Source organism: Sinocyclocheilus grahami, unplaced genomic scaffold (assembly GCF_001515645.1).
Source record: "Sinocyclocheilus grahami isolate Dianchi unplaced genomic scaffold, SAMN03320097.WGS_v1.1 scaffold437.1, whole genome shotgun sequence".
Classification (NCBI taxonomy): Eukaryota; Metazoa; Chordata; class Actinopteri; order Cypriniformes; family Cyprinidae; genus Sinocyclocheilus; species Sinocyclocheilus grahami.
This window is the reverse complement of record NW_015505616.1, coordinates 702,131-722,307: the sequence shown is the minus strand read 5'-3', so window position 1 is coordinate 722,307 and position 20,177 is coordinate 702,131. Positions and strand designations below refer to the sequence as shown.

Sequence of the window (20,177 nt, the reverse complement as noted above, 5' to 3'; positions counted from 1 at the left end):
ATACTTTTCAGGATTCTTTGATGAATAGAAAGTTCAAAAGAACAGCATTTATTTGGAACATTCTTTTGTAACATTATAAATGTCTTTACTGTCACATTTTATCAATGTAATGCTTCCTTGCTGAACAAAAATATTATTTTGTTTTTTAACTTTCTGACCCCAAACTTTTGAACTGTAGTGTATGAACATTAACATAACATATGAACATTAGCATATAGATGGCTTCAAATCTAGGGGCAGGGGTAGGCAAGGGGGTAGGCAAGTTCGGTCCTAGAGAGCCGCAGTCCTGCAGAGTTCAGCTCCAACCCTGAAAACAAAACTCACCTGCCTATAGCCTTAGTAATCCTAAAGACATTGATTAGCTTGTTCAGGTGTGTCTGATTAGGGTTGGAGCTGAACTCTGCAGGACTGCGGCTCTCTAGGACCGAACTTGCCTACCCCTGGGCTAAGGGTTAGATTTGAATATGTCCATCTGTAACCCTTACACTCTTCTCTGACCTCTTTGCACTGTCCTATTAGAGCAGTCCAGCTCAGTCCACAAACTGGATCCTATAGTGGAGCTGTCTGAGGAGGAGAAAGGTAAAGCAGTAGAGTGATTGAGTGTAGTCGTCTGTGGCATGCTCGCATCCCGTCTGCATGGATCTGTGGCTCAGATTCAGTCTGAGCATGTGCTAAAGTGAAGTGCTGACTCAGCATGCCAAAGTATAGGCCTGAGCTGGAAGATCTGTCTCCTCAGTAAACACAGACGTTACAGCATGCATGTAATCATTGGACAGCTCAGAGCAAAAGAAAGGAAATTTTGTTGTGAAGATACAGTAAATGAGCATATATTTGGCATTCTCTGTTTATGGGTTTAAAAAATATAAAAGTCATTGTACAATTGCAGTGGCATTTCCAGTTATTTTTATTTCTATATTTATTTTTTCAGTTATGTTGTTCATTATATTTATATTTTATATTCTATTTATATTTTTTCCCATTTTTGCGAGGTCAGACTAAATAATTTTTTCTTCTTTTTTTATATTTTTTTAAATGATAGTTATATAAAAAAAACTTCCACGCCTTGTTTACACCTGATATTAAGATCTGAAGTGGTCAGGTGACAATTGTTTATTATTTAAATAATTTAATTATATATTTATATACACCGCCGTTTAAAGGTTTGGGGTTAGTAGGGTTTTTTTTAATTTTTTTTAAAGAAATTAATATTATAATTATTCAGCAAGGTCACGTTAAATTTATCAATAGTGAAAGTAAAGACATTTATAAAGATTTCTGTTTCAAATAAATGCTGTTCTTTTAACGTTTCTGTTCAACAAAGAGCCATGAAAAAACATATTACAGTTCCCACAAACATATAACATTTGTTATTAACGTTTTTAACATTGATAATAATCAGAAATGTTTGTTGAGCAGCAAATCAGCATATTAGAATGATTTCTGAAGGATCATGTGACACTGAAGACTGGAGTAATGATGCTACAAATTCAGCTTTGATCACAGGAATAAATTACATTTTAAAATATATTCATATAGAAAACAGTTATTTTAAATTTCAGTTTTTATTATATTTTTGATTTTCAAATAATTGCAGCCTTGGTAAGCATTTATTTCATAAAAAAAAAAATCTTATCAACTACAAACTTTCACGCAGTAATGTGTTTATATATAATATATTTCATTTTTTCTCTATGCAGCTGCGTTATATAGAGGCATCTTTTTATGCTATAAGAGTTTAATATATATATATATATATATATAATTCCTCTATGATCATTAATGCTATTTCAAATTAGAACGTTTTTTTTTATTTGTTTATGAGTGGCAGCATCTGCCATTGCAATTGTAGAATGACAGAAAATATGTTCCAGAGCATGTTTCATCCGGCTTGGCAATTGGCAGGTACCATGATTATTTGTCTTATATTTTCAGATTCCTCTAGCATCTCTGAAAGTCACACAGAGAGCCGGTCGTGGCAGCAGGAAGTGCAAGAGCTGTTGAAGAACCCGGGTTTGAGGAGAGACATGCGTCTGGCAGCTCAGCAGAACCTTGAAGATAGGCTGCAGAGCCTAGGCATCAAGGTCGTGTGCATATATATATATATATAAATAAATAGCATATAGTTATAGCATATATATTATACAGTTGGACTGCAGTTAGGAAGCCATGGTAACCTCAGCGTCTGTCGTGTTGTTCAGGGAGTCAGTGGTCTCTCTAAAGGACTATATAAGAACACCATGACCCAGGTTATCACTGATCGTCAGAAGAGACAGGAAGAGGATCCAGCATATCGGAGGGCTCTGAAAGAGATCAGCCATAAACTGGAGCAGAGAGTAAAGGAGAGGAACATGGAGCAGCCAGCCAAACCCAAACAACATGAACAAGGTCAGGATTTGGCTTCGCAGTTTCGAGGCTGAGAAAATATGTTTGTTTTATGTCTATTCCCAGCAGGTTTATTATCATTAACTAAAACCATTAAAAACATTTTTTGTTACTTAAACGATTATTGAATAAAACAAAATACTTCAAATTATTTTAATTCAGCTAGTTGCCAAGACAACATTTCTAATTGTTGCTTCGTTTAACTTGAATTTGAATTGAAGCTAAAACTGAAATAAAAATTCATAAAAGCAAATATCTAAACATTTATTATTTAAAAACTGCAATGTTTCACCCAGTTTTTGTAAGTGCTTTGTATTTTTGTTGATATTTTGTACCTCGCATGGATCGCATGTTTCTGTGGCATGAATGAGTTTCATTTCAGTCAGGATGCTGCCTTAGAAGGCTCATGCAGACAGTAGAGCTCATTTTTGTCTTATTGCAGTGATTCAGTCCAGACCCAGATCCAGCAGTTTTCCATCTACAGTAACTCGAGTGGTGTCGGGCCCTGCTCCTAAACAGCAGCACACCCCACAACCAGCTCCACGCAGCAGAACCAGCACCCTCCCCAAGACCTCCACACCGCTACAGCATCACAGGTGCAGCAACATTTACTGTGGTTTTATCTTCACATAAATTACTTAAAAATTTTAACAAAATTACAATTAAAAAAAACATTTATATAGACTCTATTTATATTCTTATAATATATACTTTTTTTTATTATTGTTTTTATTATATTTTAATAGTTTTTTGTTGACATAACCAAGGCTGGTAGGGCGCATATATATATATATATATAAAATTTCTTTTTTTTTTTTCTTTTTTTTTTTTTCAATCATGTCCAATCAACAGTATTAGTTTAGTGTCATTAATATACTGTTATACTATTTATAAGATTTTTTAATTTGATTTATTTTTATATTTTCTGTTTTCATTTTCATTTTAGTTAAAGTTTGAGCAATTTTGTTTTTTATTATTTTTTTGTACACTTTTTTTTCTCAATTTTTAATTCGTTTTTGTTCTTTTAAATGTGCCTGTTTAGTTTTTACTGATTTTATATTTTTGTTTACATTTTTATAGTTTTAATAATTTTAGTACTTCAACTTAAACTAAATAAAAATGTTGCCTAATGCTAGAAACTACATGAAATTACACATTTGAAATGAAATGAAACATGAAATTATCTTTTTTTTTATTTCAGTAAATGTTTATTTTATTTTAATCAGCATAATTGTTCATTATTTTTACTTTAAATTTGTATTTTAATTTTAAAACACTGACAATCAATTTCAATCAGAAATACGTCGCATTACAGACATGAAGTGTGCTCCGCAAAAGCGGTTTCCTGTTAACTTTATTTTGTTTGTTGTTCATCACTTTGGCTTAAATGATCACTGATCTTATTATGTTATCACTTTATCAGTTTTTGATGTTTGGTTCAGTACCTTTTTCTGGGTTGTATGAACATGTGCATATTGCATCTCACCTGCAGAACTCCTCCATTCAGCTCTGATGAAGAATCGTCTGAGGAAGAGGAATCGTCTGAAGAAGAGACCCCTCAAACACAGAAGAAATCTGCCCTGGTCAACAGCACCACAGTCAAAGCCCAGACTGCTAAAACACAGCAGCGCTCGACCCCTCCTGCTCTTGCTGTGCGCTCCGCTGCTCCTGTGATCAGTGCGGACAGAACGGACGTGACGGCTCTGAGCGAGAGCGACAGCGAGTGGACCGACGGCAGCGAGATGCAGGAGCTCGACCTCTCAAAGCTGCACAAACACACTGACCAGAATGGAAACGTGGAGAAGATTACTCGCAGTAAGACTCGCTTCTAATGTCAGGAGGGTGTGGAGTAGTTGTATTGCATTTGGAAATCAAACTTTTACACATTTGTTGTATATTTGTATTGTGTGTGTGTGTTTTTCTGTAGGTAAAGTCAAAGCTCTTGGCAAAAGCCTTGAAAAACAGCTGGAAGCACGAGGCCCAAAGAAACCAGCAGGGGGCGTTAAGACATTGCTTGAAAAGCCAACAGCTGTCAAAACTATAAAGCAAGATGCAAAGAAAGAGCTAAAGGTGAGACCTGCTCCTTTAAAGAGATATGCAAAGGTAAATAAATGCGACATTGAAATCTACCACAACAGAGAACAGGTGGAAAATTGCAACATGTATTAAAGTACTTTGGCATTTAATTAAATTCTTATTGAGAAGCTGCATGCTAAGGAGTGATAAATAATAACATTTATTATTAATAAAAATTTAGTTTTTACTGATTTTATATTTTTGTTTACATTTTTATAGTTTTAATAATTTTAGTACTTCAACTTAAACTAAATAAAAATGTTGCCTAATGCTAGAAACTACATGAAATTACACATTTGAAATGAAATGAAACATGAAATTATCTTTTTTTTTATTTCAGTAAATGTTTATTTTATTTTAATCAGCATAATTGTTCATTATTTTTACTTTAAATTTGTATTTTAATTTTAAAACACTGACAATCAATTTCAATCAGAAATACGTCGCATTACAGACATGAAGTGTGCTCCGCAAAAGCGGTTTCCTGTTAACTTTATTTTGTTTGTTGTTCATCACTTTGGCTTAAATGATCACTGATCTTGTTATGTTATCACTTTATCAGTTTTTGATGTTTGGTTCAGTACCTTTTTCTGGGTTGTATGAACATGTGCATATTGCATCTCACCTGCAGAACTCCTCCATTCAGCTCTGATGAAGAATCGTCTGAGGAAGAGGAATCGTCTGAAGAAGAGACCCCTCAAACACAGAAGAAATCTGCCCTGGTCAACAGCACCACAGTCAAAGCCCAGACTGCTAAAACACAGCAGCGCTCGACCCCTCCTGCTCTTGCTGTGCGCTCCGCTGCTCCTGTGATCAGTGCGGACAGAACGGACGTGACGGCTCTGAGCGAGAGCGACAGCGAGTGGACCGACGGCAGCGAGATGCAGGAGCTCGACCTCTCAAAGCTGCACAAACACACTGACCAGAATGGAAACGTGGAGAAGATTACTCGCAGTAAGACTCGCTTCTAATGTCAGGAGGGTGTGGAGTAGTTGTATTGCATTTGGAAATCAAACTTTTACACATTTGTTGTATATTTGTATTGTGTGTGTGTGTTTTTCTGTAGGTAAAGTCAAAGCTCTTGGCAAAAGCCTTGAAAAACAGCTGGAAGCACGAGGCCCAAAGAAACCAGCAGGGGGCGTTAAGACATTGCTTGAAAAGCCAACAGCTGTCAAAACTATAAAGCAAGATGCAAAGAAAGAGCTAAAGGTGAGACCTGCTCCTTTAAAGAGATTAACAATATGCAAAGGTAAATAAATGCGACATTGAAATCTACCACAACAGAGAACAGGTGGAAAATTGCAACATGTATTAAAGTACTTTGGCATTTAATTAAATTCTTATTGAGAAGCTGCATGCTAAGGAGTGATAAATAATAACATTTATTATTAATAAAAATTACAGTAAACACTTATTCACTCAGGTGATGTAGCTCATCAGCATAACTAGTAAATATTGTAGATTTAGACTACTGCTCAAAAGTTTGGGGTTTGTAATTTTTTTTAAAGAAATTAATATTTGTATTCAGCAAGGATGCATTAAATTGATTGTCTAGCAGTAAAGACATTTATAATATTATTAAAAACATTTTTTTTAATTAGTTTTCAAATGTAATAATAATAAGAAATGTTTCTTGAGCAGCAAGTATATTAGGATGATTTCTGAAGGATCATGTGACACTGAAGACTGGAGTAGTGGGTTATTATACTGTATATAATTATTTTAAAACTATAAATCATTAAAAAAAAAACATTTTTGTTACTTTAAGTAAAACAGATGTTAACTGAAACAAAATAAAATATAAAACCTTAAAGTTATTAAATTTCAGCTAGTTGAAAAGGCAACATTTCTCATTTCTATGTAGTTTAACATGATGTACAAAAGAACTAAAACTGAAATAAAAATGAAATAAAAACTGTCAACTGATTGGATGAGCAGATTATAATTCCATAAAGATTTTTATTTTTGCATATCTTACTTCCGAAATTAGTTCGTTTTATCTCTATAGTAGATTTGTAATGGGTCGCTGTTCTGCCCTGTTGCTTTCAGTACACAGATGAAGATGATGACGATGATGACTGGGATATCTCCTCTCTGGAGGATGTGCCCGCTGTAACCAAACCCAGCCAATGTCCCGTACCTGTCAAGAAGAGCTTGGACAAGAGTCTGGACACCAGCACGAGTGTGTGGGGCTCATCGACGGGCAAAGGACAGAAGCCAGGTACATAGAATTCATAGTTAAATAATAATATTTTGCTAATGAGAAATCATGGCCATAAATGTTTTACATCTTAGAAACTCCGATTGCTTGCAAAAAAGCTGCTGTGCTTTTTTCATTTAATCTGAAAAGTACATATTGTCCAAACCATTGTCATACAGATTTAGATATTTTCTTTTATAGTTTAAATAATTTAATTAATACATTACTATTACTTTTTATATTTTAGTGCAAAGACATTTGAAATTGTTTTGTGACCCTCTAACTTATAAGCAGTAACTCTTTAGCTCAACACCTGTTGATTACTGTGATTCTGATTTCTTTCTTTGTGTTTTTCAGGCCTCACAGACGCAGGAACCGGCAGCACTCTCAAGAGCAGTTTAGTGAGCGTCAGCGACTGGGATGATTCAGATGAGATATAATAAAATGCAGCAGAGCAATACCAAAGTCAATCAAGTTAATATACCTTATATCCAGTATCTGTTGTAGCTCAGGCTTAATGATTATTCAGGGACAGCGGTGCAAAAACAGTTTAATATTAACAGTGTTAAAGGTACTTTATATGAAATATAAAGGTACAAGTACACCTAGTACTAAGGAACAGCCAAGGGATGTTGCACTTTAAAATGATTGCCTCATATTTTTTGATAGTTTATGTAATGTGTAAAATACTGATTTATTAAATTCACTTTTTCAAACACTTCAAAGATTCTTTGTTTTGGACATACAAGCATTTACATTTAATCATTAACAGACACTTTTATCCAAATTGAGGACAATAGAAGCAATCAAACCAAGAAAACAGCAACAATATGTAAGTTCTGTGACAAGCATCCTGCTATATCGCAATAGATAGAGACAACAAGCATTGAAATTGTTTCTAAATTATGTCTTTAAACGTTGGGTTACACGGTTGAGTCTATGAGGGGCCTGACAGTTCTTGGAAACTGGCTTTCTTGTGTTCCTCTCCTCCCTCTACTCTCTCTATTTTCTCTGTTCACTCTGTATGATTGGTGTGAAGGAGGGATGATGAATGTTGTGGGTCTGGACGAGCCCGAGCAGCATGTACGTCTGTCTGGTTCGTGCTGTCATGTAAGTTGGGGGTCTTCTGGGTTTCTTGGTAAAGAAATGCAAAAAATATTGAAAACACACAGTACACTACCATTCAAAAGTTTTTTTTAAAGAAATTCATACTTTCATTCAGCAAGGATGCACTACATTGATAAATGTTTATGACATTTATGATTTTATGAAAGATTTTCATTTCAAACAAATGCTGTTGGTTTTTTTCAACTTTATATTCATCAAAGGATACTTAAAAAATGTGTCACAGTTTTCACAAAAATAGCAAGCAGCTGTTCAATATTGATAGTAATACAGTGCGATGGGCCAAGCCTTCATGGGAATGACATTCTTGCAGAGTAATAGCACATGACTGCACTTCCACATATAACCAGACACGAACCTCCCCAGCCGATGAAGAGAGCTGCACCGAGCTCAACCTGAGGAAAATTAAAACCTTAAGGGTAAGGTTTCTAAGATTTTTATATCAAAATGCATTGTCTTAACCCAGTTAATTATTCTTTGACTACTTGTCATTCAGGGGCCTTATCTCCCCCTAAAAATGTAAAGTCTCCCAGGCAATATCAAAACATTTAGAGCGGTCTGCTCTGATACGTCAATCTCTTCCAGCTCAACCAAAAGCGAGGGTTCAGGGTGTGGCTACTGTAGCTGATCTTCAATCCCAGCCCCCGGAGCGCCCAGTAATGAGGGCTCCTAAAACGCATGTGCCAATCATGAGACCCACCAGGCTGGGGTCTACATACAAGACCTTCTCCACTAATATAGGGGATTAGGTAAATTAAGCAGACAAAATCCGTGTCTGAAGAGCATGGACGTCCAAGTTATAAAATCTGGCAAAGGTATACGGGGAAGACCAGCTAGCTGCCGCACAGATATTACCAATTGAAAGTCCATTGGTCCCAGCCCAGGAGGAGGCCATTCCTCTGGTGGAGTGGGCCCCTCACGTGAACTGCCCTCAGTGAGAGCAGGTTGTACTGTGCCATAGGATTAGGCGTCTCACCATCCTGTAAAGGGAGCATGACCTGACACTGCCTTGGTGATTTATAAAGTTTGCCACCGTCATGTTATCCGAGTGGACCAGGACTTGGTGCCATCTTAAGGCTGGCAGGAAGATTTTTAGGGCTAGAAAAACCACCATTATCAGGCACCAAGTGTAGGATGGTTCACAGGCTTTTAGCCAGAATTGGAATGACCAATTGTGAGTGTTCCGGCGCGACTCAGGCCCACATCTGGGACGAAACAATAAAAGGCAGAATACCTGCTGGCTGGGAGACACAAGGCTTTTGGCTAAAATGATTTGTGATCGCCGCATAGCCGCAGTAGAGAAGGCGCTGAAGAGTAGCATCTTCCCGCCTGCCATGATCTTCATGCTGAAGAAAAAACATCAGTCATTTTGGCGGGCTGAAGCGCCATATTTGTTTGTGCAGCTACACGAACGTGAACAAATCAGGCTTCAGAGTAAACATAAGTGTTCTTGCCGTTCAACGCAACGGGAGAGATCATAGGGAAAACGTTATGGGAAAAGAAACTCGGCTACAGAAGTGAAAACCAAAACTGGACTTACCAAAATGAGACAGACAACTAGGGAAAACAAGGGTAAACACTGGCAGTGCTTTTACAAGATGGAGGAATTTTAAGAAATGTTTGAGTTTCAGTTGAGACAACAAACTCGTGGAGTTTCTTCATAACGGGTAAGCTAAACTTGCTACAAGTTGTTAGCTGTTTACTGTCAAGCCCCAGATAAAAAGGTAGATATTGTATGGGGAATAATAATCGTAAGGGCGTAAGGGGCGTTTGAATATTTTAATTTTTTTTTGTAATTCCTCTAGGTGACACTAGTAGCGCAGAAACGGCATACCTCACCTTTAAGCACTTTTATATATTATTATTACTGAATTAATTATAAATGTGTGACTATTTTAAAATACATTACATACTTCTGTTCCAAGTAATATGGATCCACAAAGTCTGAACGCATTTTATTTCCCCACCAGGAGTACACTATCATACCACAGAAACCTGCAAAACAGATACAGCAACACATCCGTTTATGATACTCAATTTATGCTTTATACGAAAATGCTCATGAAGAAAGGATTGTACTGGATGCCATGTACGTCAGTCCTGCTGCGAATGTAACTCTGGCGTTGGCAAGCTCAGAGCCTCCGATTTTGGTACATTTCATCCCAATGAGGGTAAGAACAGCCCCCCAGAAGCCAAAGATCACAGAGACGACAGCCAGGGCCCTGCATACATGGAGGAAAACTAACAACCAGAGAGACACATGAAAAACATCTCATATAGAAGCCCATTTCCGCCAAAGAAATCAAATTAAAAAAGTGACTTTTCTTTGTTTCCGCCACTGGATTAAAAAAAACATTTAAAAGTGAATTGTGATTTTATCTCACAATTCAGAGGACTATTTTCTTGCAATTCTGACTTTTTCTAAAATATTTCAAAATCTTACAAAAATTCAGTATACTTCAGTGTATATAAATAATAAAATAAATAGTATGTGCATCACCTAGGTTGCATATGTTTGATCAGAAATACAGTAAAACATTATTGTTGTGAAATATTATTCCAAAATAATATAACATTTCTATTTTTATATATTTTAAAATGTTACTGAAATTCTATTTTAATATGCAATTTATTCCTTTGATGGCAAAGATGAACTTTCAGGATTTGAAACGGCTGTGCTGCTTGATATTTTTGTGGAAACCGTGATACTTTTTTCAGAATTCTTTGAATCGAAAGATCAATAGAACAGCATTTATTTGAAATAGAAATCTTTTGTAACAATAGGAATTTCTTTACTGTCACCAAAAAAAAAATCTTACTGTCCCCATACTTTTGAACAGTAGTGTGTATATCTATAGTGAAGTTTTAATTTTTAAATAAAAGCCTCATTTTAGATTTGGAAATATGATATTCAAAACAAAAACAAGCATAAAAAAACTAAAATAAAGTTTTACTAAAAATTGATTTGGCCTCACTGAACATATTTATCGAATAATGTATTCTTTTTCTCCTAAGAACCATGAGCCTTTCTTTCTTTTTTTCACCAAATCATGACACATTGTCTCAGTTTCAACAGTCATTCCTCACCAGACAGGTCCATCATGGAGGGGAAGTATTTACAGTCAGATACTCCTGTGGTGTCTGAGACACAGTCCATCCAGAGGTTGGAATATTAATCACCGGTGGTCAGAACCACAGAGCCGATCTCTGAGAAGGTCCAGTACTCAGTGGCCAGAGTGGAGTAGGTCAAAATCCAGCCACTTAAACACAACAAAAAGCAACCGATCTCCACATGCATCACCTCTGTTCGCTGCCTCATGCTGCTAGCTGCATACGACTGATGAACGGAAGAGAAGTGGAAAGACCTTTGGAAAGGGAGTTCCTGAACTCCTGTGAAGTTTCAAGCCAACATGGAATAAAATGACATGGTGGTGTGTATCCTTGGAGGACAGCTTCCTCCTGTCTTGGTATCTGCATCCAGAGTGCATGCTTTCTTCGGCATATTGCAGCTTCAAACTGGTAAAACACCTCATAAGCAGTTTCACATTCCATGAGGTCTGTCTGATCTCTGAATCTGACAACCAGGTGTCACCAGGTCATTGACCAACTAAAAGTGCATTCAATAGGTTATGAATCAAAATGAAACAATATATGAAAAAGATGGGAAGTTATCACCTATTATATCATCTTCCAGGGTAGAAATCTTAAGTCTGATAGTTCAGAAAAGTAAAAGATTTAAGGTTTCATTCACGGCCACAGAAAAACAGTACAGAACTAAATAGTGCAGGACCTGTTTATTGTCTTTGAAAGAACATTGACTGGCTATTAGATATAATATTATCATATGGTGAAGTATGTTCTTAAATCGGATATTTATCCTCTTTGCAGGCTCATATGTCATGTAAGGTGTAAGCTGTGGTGATTGCTGTAGAGCGGCACGAAGAGTGAAACTCATATTGTTTATGTATAAACAATATTCAGCAATGTTGGAAATACTTGCAAAATGGAGTCAAAGCAAGTGAAACTGCACGATTCAAGTGTTATTTTAGTATTATTTATAGTTTTGATATTTTGGAATAGAATTTTGTATTTTTCAGTTATATTTTTGTAATGAGTTGTTGTCATTTTATTAGATTTTGTTCTTTTTTTATTATTACTATTTAGGTTTAATTTATTTTTAGTTCAGTTTTAGTTTTTATTTATTTCCAGTTAATAATTTTTGTATTTATTTGGTGACCAAGGCAACATTTCTATTTTTCGTTACTTTTTTTATCTAATAAGTATATTTTATTTGATCTCGGCTTAATTTCAATTAACAAAAATGGTTTAATAGTTTTAGTTTTAGTTAACAATAATAACCCTGTTATTCAAATTAGAAAATGGACAGCAGTTGCCAAGAATTTTGTCACTATGGCTCTAATGATAATGATAAGACTCCTAGACCTCTCTATACTCACACTCCACAATTCAGTACTACATAGTTCACAGTCTTTGTAACATGTTTTCAGCAATACATTTCTAAGATTTGTGACCCTGGACCACAAAACCAGTCTAAAGGGTTAGTTCACCCAAAAGTGAAAATTAGGCAGCGTTTTCCTCCCCCCGGGGGAATCCAAGGTGTATATGACTTTCTTCTTTCAGAAGAATCCAGTCGGAGTTATATTAAAAATTGTCTTTGCTCTTTCAAGCTCTATCATTGCACTCAGCGGGTGTTGCATTGCTTCAGTCCAAAAGAAGTTAAATAAAAAGCACCCATGCATAAAAAAAGTCTCTCACACGGCTCCGGGGGGTGAACAAAGGCCTCCTGTAGCGAATCGATGCGTTTTTGTAAGAAAAATATCCATATTAAAAACGTAATAATCACTTGTATCTAGCTTGCGCTCACTGTTGTAAACGGAAGCAGTTCCGGGGGAATGACGTATGAGGTCAGCTTTGTGCATGCGCCGCTCAGAAGTGACAAACGCGGAAACGCAGCGGAGAGATCAAAACAAAACAACGGTCAAGAATTAGAAGTACAAAACGAGGATTTGTAAAGAAGAATGTCAGAGGATTTCGATATAAGCCAAGAGGAGACTCCTGCAGCACACCTGGGTCAGCACCACCCTTGTGCAACTGCTTCAACGCCTTGGCCTGGTGGACTTGCAGGAGGGCCATGGCGTGCAGGGCGGAAGTGGCCTGTCCAGCAGCACTGTAAGCCTTAGCTGTCAGAGCGGACGAGAACTTACAGGCCCTGGACAGAAGGCGTGGACTACCTCTCCAGGCGGCGGCGCTTTGCGGGCAAAGCCGCATGGCAATCGCGCGCTCGACCGGAGGGATGTCCACATACCCTTGGGCCGCCCCCCCCCGCCCCGGGGGGGGGGGGGGTGAACAAAGTCCTCCTGTAGCGAATCGATGCGTTTTTGTAAGAAAAATAACCACATTTAAAACGTAATAATCACTTGTATCTAGCTTGCGCTCACTGTTGTAAACGGAAGCAGTTCCGGGGGAATGACGTATGAGGTCAGCTTTGTGCATGCGCCGCTCAGAAGTGACAAACGCGGAAACGCAGCGGAGAGATCAAAACAAAACAACGGTCAAGAATTAGAAGTACAAAACGAGGATTTGTAAAGAAGAATGTCAGAGGATTTCGATATAAGCCAAGAGGAGACTGGTTTTCCTTTGCTAAAGTAAGGAACCTTTGCTTCCTTTGCTCCTGTTAACAAACGTTGGTTTTCACGAGACTCACCGGCGCATGCGCAACGCTGAACTCATACGTCATGCTCCCGGAACTGCTTCTGTGCAAGATAGATTAAAGGGATTATTATGTTTTGAATATGGATATTTTTCTTACAAAAAACGCATCGATTCGCTACAGGAGGCCTTTGTTCACCCCCAGGAGCCATGTGAGACATTTTTTTTATGCATGGGCACTTTTTATTTAACTTCTTTTGGACTGAAGCAATGCGACACCCGCTGTCTGCAATGATATAGCTTTAAAGATCAAAGACAATTTTTAATATTACTCCGACTGGATTCGTCTGAAAGAAGAAAGTCATATACACCTAGGATGCCTCGGGGGTGAGTAAAACGCAGCCTAATTTTCATTTTTGGGTGAACTAACCCTTTAAGTGTCAATTTTTCGAAATTGAGATGTATGTAACATCCGAAAGCTGAATAAATAAGCTCTCCATTTATGTATGGTTTGTTAGGATATGACAATATTTGGCTGAGATACAACTATTTGAAAATCTGGAATCTGAGGGTGCAAAAAAAATCGAAATATTGAGAAAATCACCTTTAAAGCTTTTCAAATTAAGTTCTTAACAATGCATATTACTCTTGGGTGAACTAACCCTTTAAGTGTCAATTTTTCGAAATTGAGATGTATGTAACATCCGAAAGCTGAATAAATAAGCTCTCCATTTATGTATGGTTTGTTAGGATATGACAATATTTGGCTGAGATACAACTATTTGAAAATCTGGAATCTGAGGGTGCAAAAAAAATCGAAATATTGAGAAAATCACCTTTAAAGCTTTTCAAATTAAGTTCTTAACAATGCATATTACTAATAAAAACTTATATATATCAAGTTTTGATATATTTACGGTAGGAAATTTACAAAATATCTTCATGGAACATGATCTTTACTTAATATCCTTTTGGCATAAAAGAAAAATCGATCATTTTGACCCATACAATGTATTTTTGGCTATTGCTACAAATATACCCCAGCGACTAGAGACTGGTTTTGTGCTCCAGGGTCACATATATACTGTTTAGAAACAATTCTCTGAATTGCCTTTACACGGACTTTAATGTTATCTTCCCTATAGCTCTTTTCCATGCAACAATAGTCCATACCAAACCAACCCAGATAGCACACATATGTCTGCAAGATGTCTTTTGATTGCCGATGAGCAAACACTCTAAATAATACAAAATTTTTAGTTGTTTGCATGGATTTGTGTGAATGAGGATTGATTTGACAACTATGTAGTCTGTACGCAAAACAGTACATTTAACATTTTTAGTACTATATATTGTTATCATGTGAATGTTACCTTATTCTAAGATGTAAAAAAAAAGAAAAGGAATTTCTAGAGGATTTTGCTTGCTGACTTTATAGAGCGTGGTATGTTTGCTGAGAATGATGAAAGGTTGTGCGGAAAGCACAATTGGTGGATTGGTCATGTTTTATGCAAATAACTGACCTCACATGGTCGCTCACTATGAATACTCCAATTTATTAACATTAGAAGGAGGTGCTGTGAATTACGAAAAACAGATTGTGAGAAGTTCTCCTGTGTGTATAAATACAAAATCCACAGAGTTATTAGTGAATGAGAACCACTATATTTTGACACCTAAAAAAAAAGGTAATTATTAACAAAAGGTCTCCCCGGAGTGGGAAGTGTTGCAAATTGGAGTGCTACATTCTTCCAGACATGTGAGAATCATTGGCATAAATGATGCAATGTTTTTTCAATTTGAGCACAATCGTGACTATAATATGAGAGCAAATTTCGATCTGTTCATCACATTAAGATTTCATGTATATTTGGAATATTATGCACAAGTCGTATGGATTTTTATGATACTTCTAAGGTGCTGTTCTGTGCTTTTGAATCTTGGGCTCGTTGAGGGGGATAGAGCTGTGTGAAGTTTCTTCAAAATTCTCCTCTTGGGTTCAATGAAAAAAATGCATACTATTTTTAGCTATGCCACTGTAAAAGAGCAAACTGTATTTAGATAACTAAACTCTAAAATGCCACACCAGAAGGTTTCCATTACTCTGACGTTGCACACTTACCTGCAGTATGTCTGAGACCAGAGCCTGCAGACTGAAACTAGGAAGAAAATCCCTCCAGTGATCTGAAAAGCACATCCTGACAATCCAAGGAACAAGGGAGTTCCCAATTCAAATCTGAAACATTGACGTATTTAACAAAAAAAAATGAAATATATTATAAACACAATATTTGAAATACTGAAAACATTTTTATTTGCGCATGGATTTTTTTTCTGTTATCTGCACGGGATCTACATTGCACGGTAAAACAATGGAAGCCCATTTCCACTATGGAAAAAATGGAATTGCGGCTTTTTATCTCACAATTAGGACTTTTTTTCTTGCAATTCTGAGGTTTTTCTCCTTCTTCTTAGAATTATAATCTTAGAGTTTACATTTCACTACTCTGACTTTTTTTATATCTTGTTTATATCTAGCTATTCTGACTTTTTTTCTCAGAATTGCAAGTCGCAGTTACCTTTTTTATTTTTTTATTCCACGGAGACAACCTTCTATAAAAATAAATAAATAAATAAACATTCTTCATGTACTTACTCCAATCCATCAAATCTGGGGTTGAAGTACTCTGCAGAAACATGCTGAGCATAAAGTGCATAACCAGAGGCAGCCAGCATACCTTAGAGAACAGACGCAGTAAGACACACGTGCAAGCTTAATTTACAATGGATCTGCTGTATATTATGAAGAAATGTACCACTTGTTACGTGACAAATGCCTCCTGTGAACACAGATCGGTTCTTCTCTTTGTCTTTTCCTCCGATGTAAGTGCATTCCATTCCCACGAGACTCAGGATAAAGGCCAGCACTCCAACACCCATCCCAGACATGAGCAGAGCCCTCACGATCTGAAGATAACCTGAACATCCAAGATCCAAATAATGTATTATCTGTCTATTTATCTGTCCATAGAAAAACCACTTTGGTTCCCCAAATAACCTTTCAGTGAACAGTTCTTAGTGTTCAGTGAACATTTTAATAATGTAAAGAACTTATTTTTTTTTTTTTTTTACTATAAAGAACCCTTTGTGCAATGCACTCTTAACCCTCTGGTCCTGTTCAGTCATTTTTGACCGAAATGAATGGGAAGGGAATTTCATCTAGAGGAAAAGCTTGGTACTGTGCCCAAACAAAATCTTACCTTTTTTTAGCTACTTTTTTTTTTTTTAAATATCAACCTCAAATTTGGAACACAAATAGTTTAGATTTATGCCTTTGATTTTCATGCAGTTTTAATTTTTGGAAAATATATATTTCATATAAATTACATATGATAAATATAATATTATAAATACTAATATTATATTATCAAAAATTATAATTTTGTGCTGCATTATAATTTAAACTTGTTTCACTTTTTTTCTTTTCTTTTTTCACATCTGCCAAATCTTCTTTAAAAAGAGACCAAACGTAAGTGTGTACTACAAAGCATTCAAGATTTACGTTGAAGTTGTAAATTTCATTTTCAGGTCTATGCTCAAAAAGTTGTTAAGACATAATAAGTGGATCATAACTATTCTATATATATATATAATTTAGTACTAAAATACAAAATGTGACCCTACCTGTGAAAACCCAGCTAAAGTCCTTTTTTTGTGTGATTTTCTACATAAAATTATCCTTCATAAAGGTGTAGTACATTCTGTAAAAATATAACCTTTATATCTTTAATATTGACTGAGTAAGGCCATGTCAAAGATTGAAATCATAGTGAAATTAATGGTTGAAATCAAACTTTGATGCTTGTTATCTCATAATTAGATTTTGAGACTTTAGCCTGGATTTCACAGACAGGGTCACAAATATAAAATAAAAACATTATCAAACTAAAATATAGTGGGGAAAAAATCTGACATATTTGACCGCCACGCGGGCAGCACCAAAGGGTTAAAAATCAAGGTTCTTTTGTGGCATTGATGGTTCCAAGAACCTTTAACATCCTTGTAACCTTTCCATTAAACAATATTTTTTATAGTAGAAAAAGTTTCTTTAGATTATTAAAATGATTTTCACACTAAGAAAAAAAATAGTTCTTTTAAGAACTGTTCACTGAAAGTTTTTTTTGTGTTGAAAGGTTCTTTGTGGAACCATAGACGCCAATAAAGAACCTTTATTTTTAACCTACTTGAGAGCCTTGGGATGTAAACTGTTTAACAAATGAATTTATTTAGCCTCTTTCTTTAATTATAACAATTAAACGTGGGTCAAAAAAGACGAGAAAGGGTTTAAGCATAAAAACAATAAGTGTAATACTGCTTTAAATTGTTCTGGTTTTTCCCCCAAAAATTAAAAAGTTTTCCATTTAATTGAATTAAAATTTTGTTTTTGTTTTTCTGAGCAAAAAATAAATATCATACATTTTTCCCCTGATTTACAGAAGAGACCCACTAAAATGTCATTGTAACAATCTTGTCAGGCATATTTACAACAAAAATCAATTTATGACATATTAAAAGACTACTTTCACCCCTAAATACGAATTAGTTGTAATTTTGCATTTTTTAAATTTGCCACTATCCTAGGTTTTGCCCAGTTGTCAGTAAGAATTTTTTACTCATTTAAAACACAGTGCAATTTAATATGCTCCCTTATTCTTTTATATGTTTTAATATGTACACGTCAGAATAAGCATGTTGTTTGAATTTTGACATAAATATTGTGTTACACTGAATGACAATGTAATATTATTTCAACCAAATTTTGACATTTTATCCTCCAAAAACTTATTTGAAACCTTAAAAGTAGACACTTTACTTACATTTAATGTGCTTTCTATGAACATAAAATCACTTTTGTAAATTTCTTTTAATGCGGACATCTTAACGTCTTTGACCCATGTACATTCAAAGACTTTAATCATGTCCTTACCTTCCACGGACCACAGCACGGGGAAGTCGTAGCAGTTAGATGTGGAAGAGGAATCTGTGAAGCAGGCCCTCCACAGACTGGACCAGTACCAGCCCACTTTTATGACGGCGCTCCCACCTTGCCCTCCGATAGAGGAGATCTTCCAGCCCTCCATGGCCATGGAGCAGGCGACAAAGATCCAGCCCAGAACCGCTAACAGGAAGCCCCAGATCTGCACAGCACGGATCTTCATCTTTGCTCTGGTTCACACTCTTTTCACCGCTTCCAAGTTATCTAAACCACCTACCTCACACTTTGCTATTATTTTGTAGTCCTTCTTTTTTATCAAAACCTTGTCACTTCCAGCATCTCTTTCTCTGTTTTTTGCAGTATCAGCATGTTTCTTCCTAAGAATCTGTTAGCCTGCTCTGCCAAGGACTGGCCACTAAACTCGCTTCTTTTTATGCTGATGTGAATGTATGACTCTCCATGTTCCCATGGGCCTTGTTTTTAAGTTTCTGGAGGACAGAGAGAACGCTTACCTCGGTTCTCAGCTCATATTTCATGTATATAAACTTCCCATTGAGGACACGCTACATGCAGGCCAGCCGTCTAGTTTAAACTTCTTATTCGTCATTATCTGCATTTATATTTAATATAACATAGCACAGCACAGCACAGGGCTTTGTGGGAAAAGTACACTTTAGCACACTTTTAAAAAGTGTACTTATGTAAATAATATACTTTAAAAGGATATACTTAAGTACGAACTGAATTTAATGTTTTCAGCACTTAATTGTGAGTGCTTTTTGCACCATTTAAGTAGGACTAAAGTACGTCTTTATATGTAATTTTATATTTATTTCTATTGTGTTTGAAATATGGTTACTGCCGAAAGTAATGACAGCATTTATGGTAAACTAAAATTAAGTTGGCTTGGTTTTAGCTCGTTTTAACTGGTTTTAGCTGTTTGTTAGTTTTTTTGCTTTTTTGCTGCTATTATTATTATTATTGTTGTTATTATTGCTAAATCAGCTGGTTTTGGCAGGGTTTTTTTAGCTAAACCAACTGGTTTGAGCTGGTATTTAGCTTCTTATTTTTTTACTAAATCAGCTGGCTTTAACTGGTTTTAGCTGTTTTTTATGAACCAGCTGGTTTCAGCTGTAACATGCAAGCACCATATTATCAACATATTAAATCAGGCTTGCAACATGTTTTTGTTTTGTTTAGTTTTTTAGCTAAATCCGCTGGTTTTATCTGGTTTTTAGCTTTTTTCTAAATCAAGTGGGGGTTTCTTGTTTGTTAAATCAGCTGTTTTTAGCTGGTTTTTCCTAAATCAGTTGGTATTAGCTGGTGTTGTTGTTGTTTTTTGATGCACCAGCTGTTTTTTAGCAGTTTTTTGTTAAACCAGCTGGTTTTAGCCGTTTTTTACCTTTTAAAATACTAAATTAAAACAGTTTCAAACTGAAAACCTTCAAATATCAAGCTTTTAAAACTACTTCAAACTCTCTGCGTCGGCTTTTTCAAGCCATCTTCAACATTTGTCTACAAACTATACACAAACCTGTATGTCTTATATTTAAAATAGGTTTGTAATTGCACATTTGTAATGACGAAGCTGCATTTTAGTAAATATATTAACTTTAAATTAAATATTTAATAACAAACCACAGTTAAATGACACTCTCAGAAATAAAGGTATAAAAGCTGCCACTGCGGCGATACTTCTTCAAAAGGTACATGTTTGTACCTAATGGG

The 20,177-nt window shown here is 35.8% G+C and overlaps 1 protein-coding gene and 1 pseudogene across 1 annotated transcript in view; one reads left to right on the top strand and one right to left on the bottom strand.

Annotated features, from left to right (window-relative positions):
* The window catches only part of LOC107551892 (zinc finger protein Dzip1-like), a 14,242-nt gene extending 6,903 nt beyond the window's left edge, over window positions 1–7,339 (top strand). Inside the window, exons 7-15 of the mRNA XM_016233655.1 lie at window positions 520–579; window positions 1,933–2,081; window positions 2,199–2,385; window positions 2,825–2,978; window positions 3,875–3,922; window positions 5,105–5,412; window positions 5,525–5,667; window positions 6,508–6,679; window positions 7,016–7,339. Coding sequence (XP_016089141.1) covers window positions 520–579; window positions 1,933–2,081; window positions 2,199–2,385; window positions 2,825–2,978; window positions 3,875–3,922; window positions 5,105–5,412; window positions 5,525–5,667; window positions 6,508–6,679; window positions 7,016–7,098 — 1,304 coding nt within the window. The 3' untranslated portion in view covers window positions 7,099–7,339. The remainder of the gene's footprint in view (window positions 1–519; window positions 580–1,932; window positions 2,082–2,198; window positions 2,386–2,824; window positions 2,979–3,874; window positions 3,923–5,104; window positions 5,413–5,524; window positions 5,668–6,507; window positions 6,680–7,015) is intronic.
* A 242-nt stretch (window positions 7,340–7,581) lies between these two features.
* On the bottom strand, window positions 7,582–18,672 carry LOC107551891 (uncharacterized; annotated as a pseudogene).
* Between the last annotated feature and the right edge of the window lie 1,505 nt (window positions 18,673–20,177).